The sequence below is a fragment of the Strigops habroptila genome, chromosome 7 (assembly GCF_004027225.2).
Source record: "Strigops habroptila isolate Jane chromosome 7, bStrHab1.2.pri, whole genome shotgun sequence".
Taxonomy (NCBI): Eukaryota; Metazoa; Chordata; class Aves; order Psittaciformes; family Psittacidae; genus Strigops; species Strigops habroptila.
In genome coordinates, this window is record NC_044283.2 from 62,453,785 (window position 1) to 62,468,576 (window position 14,792).

The window sequence follows — 14,792 nt, forward strand, 5'->3', positions numbered from 1 at the left end:
TGACTTAAGTAGCGCTTTGGGATTTGAGTTCTTTTGTTTGCTTTTTAACCCCTGCAAATGGACTGCCAAGGCAGAGTAAGATGCCATTTCTCGGTAATAGTCCATTATCAATAAGCTATTGTTCACATGCAAAATTGTCTGTGTTTTTCCTAAGAAGTGTTTCTCTCTCTCTGTTTCAGCTTGTTAGTGACTTATTGGAATTCTGCTTCTACACCTTCCGAGAGTCTCAGGCACTGAAAGTAGAGTTTCCAGCCATGCTGGTGGAAATCATCAGTGACCAGCTACCAAAGGTGGAATCTGGGAATGCCAAGCCCCTGTACTTTCACAGGAAGTGATAGAAAATGTCTTAAATGGAAGAACTTTGCCTTAAGTTTCCCTGTGTTATTCCACACCCATGAAGGACCCAAGAAACCATATTTTAAACATGCTATTTACACTTGTTCAGCAGTCTCTGAATAGTCTAAAATCATATGGAGGGTTTGGGGAATGAAAAGCAGTTGACTTGGATTTGGCAAGACCTAGATGTTTGGAAATTACCCCATAACCCTAAAACACTTAGAAAATGTTCCTGTTCCTCTGGATGAAAAGCCATATCTAGTCAATAACTCTTTGATTTTGATATTTTAACAGATGGAGTTTTAAATATGCCATGTAGTTTCTGGTATTGTTTGCTTGTTTTAAAAGGGTTCGAGAACTAATGAGAACTTTTTAAAGCTTACCCTTGGTTTGCACATAAAACGTAAAGTCAATATGGGGCATTAATATTCTTTTCTTGTAAAAAAAAGAAAAAAAGGACAAAAACAAAACCTATATATATACACACATATATACACACACACAAACCCTAACGTGTAAAGTAAAAACAGAACATTTGGTGTGGAATACTCTGTTATCCCCACCTGCGGCATTTGTTATCCCATGTTATCCCATCATAGATGCTATACACTGTGTTAAGTGTCCATTTACTATTTAATTACAAAGGATGAGATGCGAAAACAAATGCCCTGGTATCAATTTATAGTATCTATTGTGCTGGCTTTACAAATAATTTTTTGCAGTCTTTTGCTGTACTGTACATTGCTGTATGTATAAATTGTGAAGGACCTGAAATAAGGTGTAAGGAACTTTTGTAAATGAGACAAAAAAAATCTCTTTAATGGTTAATAGGATGAATGGGAAAGTATTTTTGAAAGAACTCTATTTTGCTGGAGACTATTTAAGTACTATCTTTGTCTAAACAAACAAGGTAATTTTTTTGTAAAGTGAAATGTTCTGCATGCATAATGAACCGTTTACAGTGTATTTAAGAAAGGGAAAGCTGTGCCTTTTTTAGCATCATATCTAATTTACCATCCTACAGTATCTGTTGTAAATAACCACACTTAACCTTTTCAGTTGTATTTAAGCCTTTCTATTTCCCCCTCTATATTTTTCTCCCTTTCGTCTCGCTTGCAAGCGTATCTGACTCGAGCACATCTTTGAACTTCTGCTTCATATTTCTGTAGGAAACTACACTCTGTTGTGTTTGCCATCTTACCAAGGTTTCATTTAACAAGACAAATTACGGTCTCTCCAAAAGCTTTTGCCAGCTTAATGATATAGTGAGTTCTTGCCCTCGGTTCCCTTTCTCTCTCAGGGGAACAGGGGTGAATAAGATGTTGAATGATTTCTCTTTTTTTATTAAGGCTTCCCAGATTGTTTGGTTTTCCTTTGAATACTGGATACATAAAGCATCTTAAAAGGTCAGATTATTATTTCAGATGGGGGAGAGCGATTTCTGATTATGATGAAGGGAACATGCAGATCATTACAGTAAGTATACGAAACAGATTTGTCCTGGTGAAAGGGGTGGTAAGGTGCTGCTAAGGGCAGGCAAGCTGAGTAGAATTTTTAGTGATAAACTAAAACCGCGTGTAATTTTGTAAGCGTTTTTGTAATAATCTGAATACATCCGAGAAGACAAATGTTCACACTACAAGTTCAACTCAGTCGGTCCGATTTTGTCTCAAAAATGTTTTCTCTAGAGTAAGACTGCAAAGAAAAACAAAAACAACTTTTTGAGGTGATTTTCATTGTTTCACAATTTATAAGCAAATACAAAATTTTGGAGTAGAATAGAGGACAGGTGAACTTTTCTGAGGCTCTACTGTTGCTACCATATGCTCATGTTTAACTAGAATAGTTTTTCAGAGTCCTATAGTGTTCTCTCTGGCTGCCACTGATATTTTGGAGCTCTAGTTTGTCCTCTGGCCGGTCAGAATGTAGCATTTCTTTCAAAAGGTGGTTGAATGCAGAATTCTACACCCTTTCTGAGTCCAAATTCTGCGGTGCGCTTTGGTGCACTGAAGCCAGTTAGTGCTACTTGTCTTTTTAAATGACACCTGCCTTATGCAATGGGGAATCTGTAAAGACTGTATTCAGAGAGATTTTTTTATATATAAATATATACATACATATATTATTTGCATTTTGGAAGTCTAATTCATAGGCAGATCTTTCAATACTGACCTGCACAGCAATATGAAAGCCAAACTTCCAACATGAGATACACAGCATGCAGACTGGTTGTTTACAGTAAAGACACAGTCCTACATCCATCTTTTCATTTACCTTTTTTTTTTGTTAAAGTCTGAAATAGGAAATTTCAAAGCCAGGTTCTGGGTGAATACAGTCTGCAGCAGCTTTTTATATTAACAAAGTTACTGCCTCCTTTTCTGTCTCAGAGTAACTTTGCTTGATTAAACTAGCAAAGCCATATTCTACACTTCACTGTTAAATGCCTGTCCCAGTCCAAATTGTTGTCTGTTTGCTCCTATTTTTGTACCTTATTACTTTTAATCTTGGTTTGGTACAATTCATAATTCACAGAAACTTCATATAATTAAACACACTAAATTAGTTTTAAAAAGCAATTTATATCTTTATGCAAAAACGTTATGTCTGTCTTTGCAAACAACTGTAAGCAGATTATAATAAATCCTTTACTTTAATCACCTGTTGTTTATGAAACCATTCATTGATTATTATTTTTTGCTAGAGATCATTGAAGTAATAGATACAATTGGATATAGATGTTGTAAGAGGCAGTATTCTCTTAGCAAGGACACTTAAGCAGAATAGCCATCACTTTTTTTATCTAAACCTGTGTACAGCAAAGAAATAAAGAAAGAAACCAACAACCCTAGTTTATAGCTACCGGGGGAAGTTCCCTTCTTTTGCATTTGTTTAGAGTGAAATAGGCATTTGTCTCCTGCAAAATACAAGACATAACCTAAAAGACCTTTTAGGAGTGGGCTTCTGTTCATCGAGCTGAATTATTTTGGTGTTAAGAAGGAACAGGGATATGCAGCAAGCGCATTGTATACACAGTTAAAAATGTAAAATAGTGTTAATGTTCTGCAGTGGGTATTTCAGGAATACTACACGGCGTGCGACTGAACGGTTGCACAGAGTAAACTAGAAGAGACTAAAGTTTGCAATAGCAGAATCTTATTAAAAAAAGATACTTTACAATCAATAATGCAAAAAGCTAATTCACAGGGTGGTGTTTTTCACTGACTTGTTTAAACATTTATGAAATTAAACAATTCTACAGTTAATGCACTTTTAATTGTTTATTAAAGATTTGACTCTTTCTTTTTTTAGAGCAATGTTTTCAGCTGGAGGTCAATGACTTGATAAGATAGACAGCAGTTCTGAGGCCAGGAAGCTCAGAGGAATGTTTAAGAATTCTTGGAGTTTAAATAGATTCCTGGATGAAAAAGAAAAGCAGCCAGCAGTATGGTGTAAACAGTAAAATCTATGCATAATGATGCATTTATAATTAGGGGTTTGCTTCTGTATGTTTAAAGCTTTTTAAATAAATAGAAAATATTGTTTGGTCTTTATGTTAATGTCTGCAAGTACCTATTTTTTTTTCCTTTTTTTTTTTTTATACAAATTGTACAAATATACATGAATTAAACTGGTTTGATTGCAAGTATTTCTTGCATTTTAATCTCAGATAGGTGCTGGTGCAGTGATGTCCTTAGAGATGACCTTCTGCTCATCTAGAAATGAGTCTAAGTAACATAAACAGTGTAATAGAACATCTTTCTTCATACATCTAGAAATCTGGTTTCATCAAGCTCTATTAACGTGGAGGATGCAGCAAATAGGATGGCTTCAGCCAGAGAGCAGCTGCTCACACTGTACCATAAGGAATGCCCAACCGTGAGGAACTTGGTTCACTTAGCCTGGGCGACTGTAATTGACAAATGAGGTGCTGACACCATTACATTCACAAGCTCCATCCCACTCAAAGAAACAAACCCAGCACCCTTCTGCAGCCAGACACATCTGGCTTCCAGTTTCAGTTAACCTGGAGCTGATGCACCCCTCGACCAAAGGTGGAAATTCTCTCATAGAAATAGGGATTTGCTATTTTATAGAGACTTGGATATTAGGAAAATATTCTTCATTATGTGGGCGATGAGACACTGGCACAGGTTGCCCAGAGAAGCTGTGGCCACCCCATCCCTGGCAGTGTTCAAGGCCAGGTTGGACACAGGGGCTTGGAGCAACCTTGTTTAGTGGAAGGTGTCCCTGCCTGTGGTAGAGGGGTTGGAACTAGAGATGATACTTAAGGTCCCTTCCAACCCAAACCATTCTATGATGATGATATACACCAGGTGTCCCCAGTGACTAAATGAACTTGCCTTTTTAGGGTCAGGTCTTTTCCAATTGTAATTGCAAGAGAGAAGGGGAGATAAAACTCTGGTTTGCTCTGTGCACTCTCTCTCTCAAAAATTCCCCACTGAGTTCTGCATGCAGCTCACTCCGTGGTGTAAGACCACCATCAAATTTCATTTTGGTTTTTTAATAAAAAGTTCCACAAACCTTTTATTGCCAAAAATTCTCGCACCTGCCTTCTGTTTGCTGAATTGTCAGAAGGAAAGAAGAGTAGAGAATCAGCAGTGTTAAGAAAAACATCCCATATGTTTACAAGCAGATGTATCTGTCATATGCTGTTCTAGAAATAAGAAAATGCTATCACTACTTAAAAACATAACAAAACTTGTAATCTGACCTCATGCTGGGACACTGCTTCCTTTCAGGTATCTACAGAGACTGGGAGTTTATGATGAGTACAGTACTACTGAGATAGAAAAGAGGGGAGAAACACCCTTTCATTTCAAAGCTTTTGCTAGGTACAACAGGCCATGCCATAAGGTTTTAAAACAAACACTTTAATTGTAGATGGTGAGAGGATAAAGTGTATTTGGAGCTTACCTGTGGGTTCCTGCAGGCACAGGTGAGGGCACACTCTTGAACTCTGGAGTAGAAGATGTGTCCAAGGTACATTCAGCCTAAAAGGTGAAACTCCAGTGATGACTTTCAGTTAAACCACGTTTAACACTGGTGCATTTACAGCCTACACAAGCCCTCTGTCAGCAACTCTTTAAATTGCAAACCAGGTAAGAATTCTGAAATGGGTTAAGAGAATGAGAATCTCTGTTCCAAGTTTCTCCCCAAGTCTTTTCTGTGCTACAATTACAGAGGCCCAGCTAGATAAAGTGTAAGCAGTGGAGCAGGAACACTTACTTTCATTACAGGATAGATAAATCTGGCCATCAGAAGGAAACCTGCCATGAAGATCAGGTGGGGAAAATGATTAACAACATTCAGCAGCCTGAAAACCCCAGGGTTTTCACTCAGCAGAGTGAAAATGCTACCCAGCCAAGGCGCAGAGCTGCGCACTGTCCAGTGACTAACACAAACTGCAAATTCCCACTGATCCCAGCTAATCGGCAAACACATATTTGACTGTAATTTCCAGGCGGTGGGATTCAATCTCTAGCCCCGCAGAGATGGCAACACAAACATCGTTTTGCATAACAAGCACAAAATGGTGGGTTTTTTCCTAATTCCCCCTCTCTAATTTTCAGCCTGTGTCATGCATTCCCTACTAACAGTCTCAGCTTTTGAAAAGTGACAAGTACATCTTCCTACGCACAGTAACCAGCACGTAGCAAGGGAGGGGGAGCCCAACCTGAGCGTTAAAGCTGGACTTATAGCTGTGACATGAGAGCTGTTCCTCGTGAGAGAATGGAGTCAGGCCATGCTCTAAAATGACCACTCTTGCTGCCAGGCCAAAAGAGCAAAGCCCTTTGACCAGCTCTCTCACAACTGATTCCCTGTCCTCCCTCCTGCCTCAAGTTAACAGTGCGTTACGCTGTTCTTCCCAACTCTACCAAGCCATGGAACAGACAAACAAGAGGCATGCCCTAAGACCCAGCTTCAGGAAAAAAAAACAATCTCAAAGGATGGGAAAGGGCCCTGACTTTTTAATCTGATTTTTAACTTTCAGATTCCTTTAATCTCTACTTCCAGTCAGGCAGTATGAGGGCATCGTTTACAGCGCTGTTCAGCAGTGCAGATGAAGAATGAGAGGTGCCACAGCTCCTTGGCTGTACAGGTCTATACCCAGCCTCACTATGACCAAGCTGATGTGGAAACCCCTATGGTGGGCAGCAATTACCACAGCTAAATTCCTAAGAGGCAGTGTGGTCAGCCCAAAAGCCAGACCTGATCTGGCTCAGCTCACACTACTGACTTCAGACAACATCTAAGATGTGAGAAAGTTTGGATTAGTATTACCTCTGCTCAGTGTATGACTGCTCAGTAGAGAAGTTTTCCTCTTGTTTGGGTTCTGCGTGGCTCCAGGAAGTAATGGGAGTCTCCAAACATCTCACCTAAAGGCAAAAAAGGTCACAGGACCGGATGGAAGAGACACCAAGTCTATTATTCCCTCTCTACCTGCCTTTTTAAACCACCTCAGTTAAAAAGAAAAAAAAAAACATAACCCAGCTCTAGAGCTGAGAAATACATTGAGAGCTTTGGAAGACAGCATCCAGGACAAGATCAAACATGCATTACAGGTTTAAAACAACAATGAACCAAATGGAAGCAACTTAAAAAGCTTGTAAGCTTCAAGTTACCACAGCTTTGCTGTGTGACAAGCCAGCATACCCAGCTGCCATGCCCCTACTAGGCTAATACCAAAGATTTACATTCTCCCTCTTTCAACATTTTCCACAGAAAAACGAGTCTGGCCACAACCCGGCCACACCATCCTGTCTCCGGAGTGACTCTTCAAGGCCACAAATGAGCCGACTGAGCCACAGGCCCAGGCGACACAATACACAGCCAGAACAGGGCCTTGCCATATGAACAAATCTGAGTAAGGAAACCTGCAATCTGTTGCTGTATGTACTGGTGCAACTATTTCCTTACTACTGAGTCAAGGAGTAAATTAAAGAACTTGGATGTCCTTCGGAGAAGTCCAAAAGTCATCTTCAGTGCCTGGGTGACTCAGCCACTATGCCAAGACAAGAACTGCCTAAAAGCTGCATGGCAGAGAGTCACTGCCCAAATACCAGCAGAATACACCAAACGGAACTCCTCCGAGCTCTGAGGTTTAGTGCTGGAGAGCTGCATTGGCTTGGCCCACCATTTCTCCAGCTGGAAGTGATTTGTGCATACTCCAATGGTCTGTGCAGTCTGGGCAAAGGAACAAAATAATGGTATGGAGTTAAATCTGCAGGAGGAAAAAAGCCATCTCAGCCTTAAGGCAGCATTAACCATTAACTGGGTTACTAATCACATTAGTTAGAAAAACTTGCAAGCTAAGTATATTTGCAGTAAATGACTCCAAATCCATGGAGTCCAATTTAAGAAATAAGCGAGCCTGTACTAGCATGTCATCCCGTCATATTTTCCTGCATCCTCTCCACTGCCTCCCAGAGGGTCTTAACTTGAGGAAGAGAAAAATAGAAAGATTAATGATAAAACTGCATGTAACTTGTTTCTTTCTTTTTAATCGCAAGGCACAGATTTATACACCACAAGATTTCTGGAAGCTTTTTCTAAGACCACAGGTAACTTTCTTACTGCTCAAATAGTTCTACAAATTACGAGGCAGTTACTTGAGGATCCTGATACTATGAAGCACCATTAGGACCTTACAATTGACAACCACAGGGGAGGAAGAAAGGGGAGCTCAAGGAGGAGCTAGACAGACAGAAAATGGATAAAACACAAGATGCCTCTAGGACGTGTAAGGCCCACAGCCAGAGATTCACTTTTGGTTTTGGCTTGAGCTTGCCGAGTTGGCTATTTTAAGTGAGGACAGTTCCGCATCCATTTTGGAACCTGCTTGAGGCTTGCTGCATAGAGCTGCCAGTAATTATTTCACATCGAAACTTAACAGAACTAGAGCAAAATATCCTCCAACGTAGGAATGACTTAGGTCAAAGAGCAAATAACATTTTATTTCATTTACAGTGATATTTTTGAGTAGCAAAGGAACCATGACATATAGGAGCCTGTAATAAAAGTTCATGTGCCTTATCTTTATAAAATAAATGAAATCATACACACAACATAAACGAATGTGTTCTTTGAAGACATTTGAAAAATGTCATGTCTTGATACCTATTATTTTACTTACTGGTGTCTGTTCCATATCATCTATTCTGCTTTGAAATGTAATTTGTCAGCATGATATTTTTTTTTTTATCCAACAGTATTTTCCAACCCCAGATAATATTATGTTAAAAATGCTGATTTTTTAGGAATAATCTCCAAAAGGCTCAGGGGAAACCTTACAGCAGCCTTCCAATACCTAAAGCAGGCCTACAAGAAAGCCGGAGAGGGACTTTTTACAAGGGCATGTAGTGATAGGACAAGGGGGAATGGCTTTAAACTGACAGAGGGTAGATTTAGATTAGATATGAGGAAGACATTCTTCACTGTGAGGGTGGTGAGTCACTGGCACAGGGCGCCCAGAGCAGCTGCGGCTGCCCCATCCCTGGCAGTGTTCAAGGCCAGGTTGGACGGGGCTTTGAGCAACCTGGTCTAGTGGAAGGTGTCCCTGCCCGTGGCAGTGGGGTTGGAACTAGATGAGCTTTAAGGTCCCTTCCAACCCAAGCCAGTCTGGGATTCTATGATGACACTAAGTTTATAAAAATCTTCTTAAACTGAAACTTGAGTCAGAATCAACCAAATATTTGACTTACAATGCTAGGCATCTCTCAAGCAAATGTACCACTACTGCTCTTTACAATGGAAAAAAGCACCCTATTAGAAAATGAACCTATCCCTCCATCCCCCATTCTTGTCCCCCCACCCATTCCAACCCTTAAAGAATCTTTTCTTGTAATTTATATTTGGCAACACTTAATGTCTTTATACAGATCAGGACCTTCAACCCATAGTCAGGCTCTTCGTTGATTAAAAGCAGTCACAAAAGTAGGGAGAAGTGACTATAACAAAAATCCATGGATACCATGTACACCTTCTTGGCGTTCAATGCACAAAGCTATAAAAACTGAACATAGTTTTGTGGAATAAGTCCTCTCTTGCCATTTAGCGTGCCTTCTAGCCATCCTGGTTCCCTGGAAAATTGCACTGCAAAAGAAAAGAGAAAAAAATGACTACATCTTTGTATGCTTGAATTGGTACTTTTAGCTTTAGCCCCACAACAAAAGGCAAAGCATCCATAAAAACATCCCGTCGTCTGCAATGACCAGTTTAAGAATCTGGATAGGAAAGAACAGGATCATTAACTGAAATACTTACATAATATAAGAGCTTGAACCATTTTCTGCAAAGCATACACAGTGAAATAGCTTTTAGGTGTAGGAGACTTTGTTAAGGAAAGAGTTAATGTAACTTAGGACAGGTTTATAAAACAGAAAATCCAGGTGCCTTTGGGGAAAAGTTAGAATTCATATCAAATAGAAGGAAACAATTTCAGTAGCTGGGGGCAAAGCATGACCAGAAACCTGTCTTGAGCAGAGGTGATGAATCTGTAAGCTCAGAGCCACAGAAAAATAGCATAGGGCCTCACACTGCATGAGAAGTGTGTAAAGATTGTAGTAAGCACACAAGATTATAAGGGAAATAGAAATGAGCCAGATCTTTGTGAAGTATCATGTTTTCACAGAGTAGAGCTGCTACTGGATGAGACCAGTGGACAAATTGGGATCTTTCTTCTGGTTAAAACTTCTCTCTGAAATTAAAATACATAGTGCTATTCACAAACTACAATGGAAAGTCTTGAACAATAGAACCTTGTTCCTTATTGCCATCCTAAGTGTTCACCACTCTGATCTCAAAGTTTACGCAAGAGTATCTGTGAATCTAAAATGAGAAAAGATCAGCTTATACTCTAAATGCCCCACAAATTACTCTGTGAGCAACAGAACTAATAAAACCTGGCTTCCTATATAGACTTTGACCACATTCGTCAGGAAGTTAAACATAAGCCTCATTTCTTTGGAAAATAGACTAAAGAAGTCCTCCAATTCCCCTTTCAAATTTCTTGTAAGAATATGACACAGGTACCTACTTACCTACATAACTGTAAAATCCCACACTTTTAGTGACCCACGATATTCTGTACCATATTAATTTATCCTCACAGAGCTTCTGAGACAGACATTATTTAGGGAAGAGATCAGACAAATGCTGAAACATGCTGCCAGCCATGTCAGTGCTTTATTTAAAACACATTAACACATTGGGGAATGTGATATTTGTAGCCTTCTGCAAATCAGGGAAATAACAGTTAAGAGAGAGCAACATGTTAAGTCTCACGTTCCAAAGCATTGTAAGGCTCTAAATTTGAACACTTAAAATATACTTTCCCCTAGTTTTTTTCCTCCCGTCCTATTACTGTCAGGCAGCAAAGCTAGAAGCTGTGCTCAGAAACCACGCTTTAAACACCAGCTATACCTCTAAGGAATCCAGAAAACAAAACTGCTTTCAAATGACACTGAGAGTTTAGGTTCAGAACAAAAGCCTGGGCTTATATTTATAATGAATATGTTCAAAGGAAAGATTCCAAAGGAAAAATACAGATAGAAAATTACCTTTAGGATCTCTGTGCACGCAGTAACTTACATTGCTATTAGTAATTAGCAGGCCCTCCTCTCCCTTTGTCATTTTTATTCCACAATTACAGAGTACACATGCATTTGAAGCTGCATCGCTGACACCACCACAAACCTCCCTCCAGCAGCTCCACCGCAGCGGCTGTAATTCTACTCTTTCCAGCAAACACGCCAGCAGCACTAGCAGGCAGCCAAACCTCTCCCTGAAGTCTCTCCGATGCCTACGGAGCACATCTGTATTACAGGATACAAACTCCAAAAAAATGACAGATTAGGAAGAAAAACAACTAGAAAACCTGGAAGTAGGAAATTTCTACTTGTCCTCTGGAACTCAACCTAAATTTACTTTAGAGAGAGGATAGATATTGCTGGCATTTGACTGCCTGTAACTCCAAGGCCTGTTCAAAATGAGGGTAGCCCTCATCTGAGGGGATCACACTGAAATGTAAATTTACCAAAAATTTACCCAAGGGAGGAAATGCTCCAACTAGGCTGAATCACTTGACTCCACACAACAGCTAGTTTCAAAAGAAGTATTTTCTAAGCAAGTTTGATAACATAATACTGAAATCCACATACCGCAGCATGTTCAGAGACAACACATGAAGTGACAAACACCAGTTTTACCCCAGAAGACTAGACATGGGTTGTACCACTGAGCTCTGTGCTTAGGAAACCAAATATCATACATGCATGTTACACAGTTCAGGGCCTTGTTATCTGTTAGCAGAAGTTCCTTGTAGACTCTGTGAAGACTGAAGGAAGAATAAGCGCTCCGATTACAACCAAGATCACTAATTCTAGGGATCAGTCTGTCTTTTAAAGAACACACCGAAAAGTAAGTCTTAATATTCAGCAGCTGTGGTGACTCTTATGTTGGGTAAAACTTATGCCTCCATTCAAAGCACCTTACACAAGAAGGGTTAAAATACTTATATGCATCACTGACTTCTTCTGCAGACAAATTATATTAACGGGGAAGCTGTCCAGCTGCAAAGCTGCTTTCAGCTCCAATGATCCTGTTTTCCTTGCTAATTCATTTCCAAAGTATAGTGTACAACAGCACGCATTTGTTTGAAATCTAGAACACATTACCACACAAAACACATTTTTCTATCACGCGCATCTTTTCTTAAACCCAGGACACAGGCTATTTCTGAAAAAATACCCTGCACTAGAGACAACTTTCCATAGTGTCCCCTTTCTGTCATTTCTTCTCAGTCAAGAACGATTACAGCTCTTCGCACTTTCTCAGGCCTGCCTCATTTAAAAATACCTTGCTGCAGAAACTACACATTTGGCCTTAAGACTACAACTCATTATTGGACCAATCATCCCATAGGTCTGAGTCCTCTGTTGGCTAGGGACAATAAGGGAAAATAAATGAATATTTTCAGCAAGGTTTAACGAGTATATAGAGAGACTGCACAACAAGACCAACCAAAGAACCACCACTAAAAGTCATCACCTTGTAGGACAATTGAAACAGCAGCCAAGTTGAACGCCCAGAGTGGGAACCCAGCTTCCTCCATACCTGCTGCAAGGCCACTTCAGCATTCTCGCCATAGGGGAGGCAAAGGGCAGAGGAGGAGGAAGTCTGACCATCGGTACAGCAGCAAGCGCTATGGAATAATCACCCCAACTCGAATGGGCAGACAAAAATCAACCAACTTCAACTTGCAATGAGATCTCTAAGTAAAAGCTGTGCCAAGTTCATCTAATCAAGAAACACAGTAAGGCCAACTTGGCATTTGCAGTATTTCTTCTTACTTTTCTGTATTCTCCATAGGAAATAGCTGCAATATTGCCAATATTATGATTATCTAACTGCAAATATGTAGAACTTGCAAGCAGCAACTCGCAGAGACCCAATGCTATAAGCAGACCTTGCTCTGCTTTGGCAGCTCAAAAATTTCACAGGTCTTGACTACCAATGAGAGCAAGACTCATCTCCACAGCAGCATTAGTTCATTGCCTAGATGCCACTAATTTCATCAGGACTTAATCAGACACTGATTTCTACACCTTTGTGGAAAATAGCTGTTTTGGGAGGACACAGAAACAGGGCAGGAAATCTAACACAGTGTATATAGTGCCTGGTACAAGAGGGCCTTCCCTTCTGGTGGAAACTTTGCCAAAGAAAGTAATGACCCCAACAAGCTACGTAAAAGAGGATTGCATTTCAAGGGCAACAGAAATCTCACTGCTAAAACCACTACAACAGCAGAATATGTTTCCACAAAACTCAATCATGCTGGCCAACTTTTCACCAGGAAATTAAATTAAAGCAACAAAATGTGCTTGCAAGCCCACTGTGTTTAGAAATCCCTATGGGTTTTTTAAACAAGCCCTATGGGTAAAGCTGACCGCAGAAATACACAAACATTTAGCATATTTAGGGTCAGAATGGAATTTGAAATTTAAAAACTTGCTGTTTCCCTTAAGGATGTTGTGAGAAGCAGAATTATCTTGTGGACAGGACACACGGCTAGGAGTCAGGGGGTCGTCTTCCTGATTCTGCTAAAGATTTACTGTGTGACCACAAGTAAAACAGTCTGCCTGGAAGGGCTCAGGCTTGTGAAGAAAAGCAAGCACACTGACACACCATGACAAATTAGTGAAGGTAGAATTCAGCTTGCAGATTAAGACTTCCTGATATAGAAGTGTCCAGGCTCCTATTACAGCTGGTGCAGATCTAGTCAGTACAATGAATAGAGAGAGCACCCAAAGAATAATCTGGCTCACTATAAAGTAGAAGCAAGTGCTCAGCCAGCTGAGCTGCTGCTGAGTTCCCTGCACTATAACTTAGTGACCTATGTGTAAACATAGACACTTGGGATCTTTCTCCTGAGTTGATTCCCATCCCATCTGACAGCCAGACATCCCTGACAGTCGTCCCCGCCCCCAGCAGCTACAAGGTAAAACACATCAGTTTAAACATCTTCCATTTCTCTCCCAGAGACCACTGCTTCCTGTTGGCAGGAGCAAGGTCAGACTGATTAAGGCCAAACTACCTTTAGTGACTTTTTAAAACTTCTCGCAAACTCAGTAGGACTTTGATAGTGCTCATCCGGTACTTTTTATTGGTAAAGTGATGGTAACTTTCAGCAGCAGTTTGAGGTAACTACCTCCAAATGGCACAGAGGTACCTGAAAAGGAGAACATCTGCCCACAGCCTGTACACTCAGTTTCTCCAGATGTAAAAATTGAGATAATTAATGCACATGAATGTTTCCAAGTGCTTTGAAATTCACAGATGAAAGGTGCACAAAGAAGTACCTTTATGCTCATTTTTACTTCAACTAAAGAATTACTTGCACATACAATGCAATATAGCATTTTGGGAATACCACTTCCCTTTGATGTAAATCCTTCATTTGTCAATACCATAAAGACAGACAGTCCAGAAGTCACAGCATGACTAAGAGGGAAGAGAGTGCCTTGGAGTCAAAACAAGGGACATTACTGAAGGCTGGCACTTTGTTACACTAGGAAAGAGAGGGGGTGACAACGGCTGTGTTAGCACAGCTTTTTGTGTGCCTTTCATGCTTGGTAGGGATGATGGTGCCATACCTTTCCTGAGGAGAATTATTGTAACAAAACACCTTTTCAGTTTTCCTCACATTTTCTTGACCTTAAAACCTGATTTTAAAAATTGTAGAAAGCCTTGACAAGAGGTATCTTGTCAAGTTCTCAGGAAGCCTTCCTGCTAGCAATACTGCCAAGGAATTTTGTTGTGTAAACACTATTTACCCTATGTAAAACACTTCTCCCTAGTGAAATTCCCATTTACTGACTTCTAAGAAGTCTCTTTTTAAGATCCAGAGATTTAATAACACTTGGCTCCAAGGCTGG

General features: G+C 40.1%; 2 protein-coding genes across 10 annotated transcripts in view; one reads left to right on the top strand and one right to left on the bottom strand.

Moving 5' to 3' along the window:
• NR3C2 (nuclear receptor subfamily 3 group C member 2) overlaps nt 1–3,887 on the top strand; it is a 218,034-nt gene extending 214,147 nt beyond the window's left edge. For 5 of the 6 annotated variants that reach the window (XM_030491507.1, XM_030491510.1, XM_030491509.1 and 2 more), the window contains one exon: nt 180–3,887. In XM_030491507.1, the coding sequence (XP_030347367.1) occupies nt 180–335 (156 nt within the window). In that variant the 3' untranslated portion in view covers nt 336–3,887. The remainder of the gene's footprint in view (nt 1–179) is intronic. The other variant, XR_003992170.1, reaches the window with a different exon arrangement.
• Nucleotides 1–14,792, bottom strand: part of ARHGAP10 (Rho GTPase activating protein 10) — a 158,800-nt gene that overhangs the window by 914 nt on the left and 143,094 nt on the right. The window contains exons 23-25 of one of the 4 annotated variants that reach the window (XM_030491512.2): nt 6,640–9,450; nt 5,584–5,624; nt 5,272–5,348 (exon numbers count right to left, since the gene is read on the bottom strand). In XM_030491512.2, the coding sequence (XP_030347372.1) occupies nt 9,362–9,450 (89 nt within the window). In that variant the 3' untranslated portion in view covers nt 5,272–5,348; nt 5,584–5,624; nt 6,640–9,361. Of the gene's footprint in view, nt 1–4,878; nt 4,918–5,271; nt 5,625–6,639; nt 9,451–14,792 lie in introns of all 4 variants that reach the window. The other 3 variants (XM_030491514.2, XM_030491513.2, XM_030491511.2) reach the window with 3 other exon arrangements.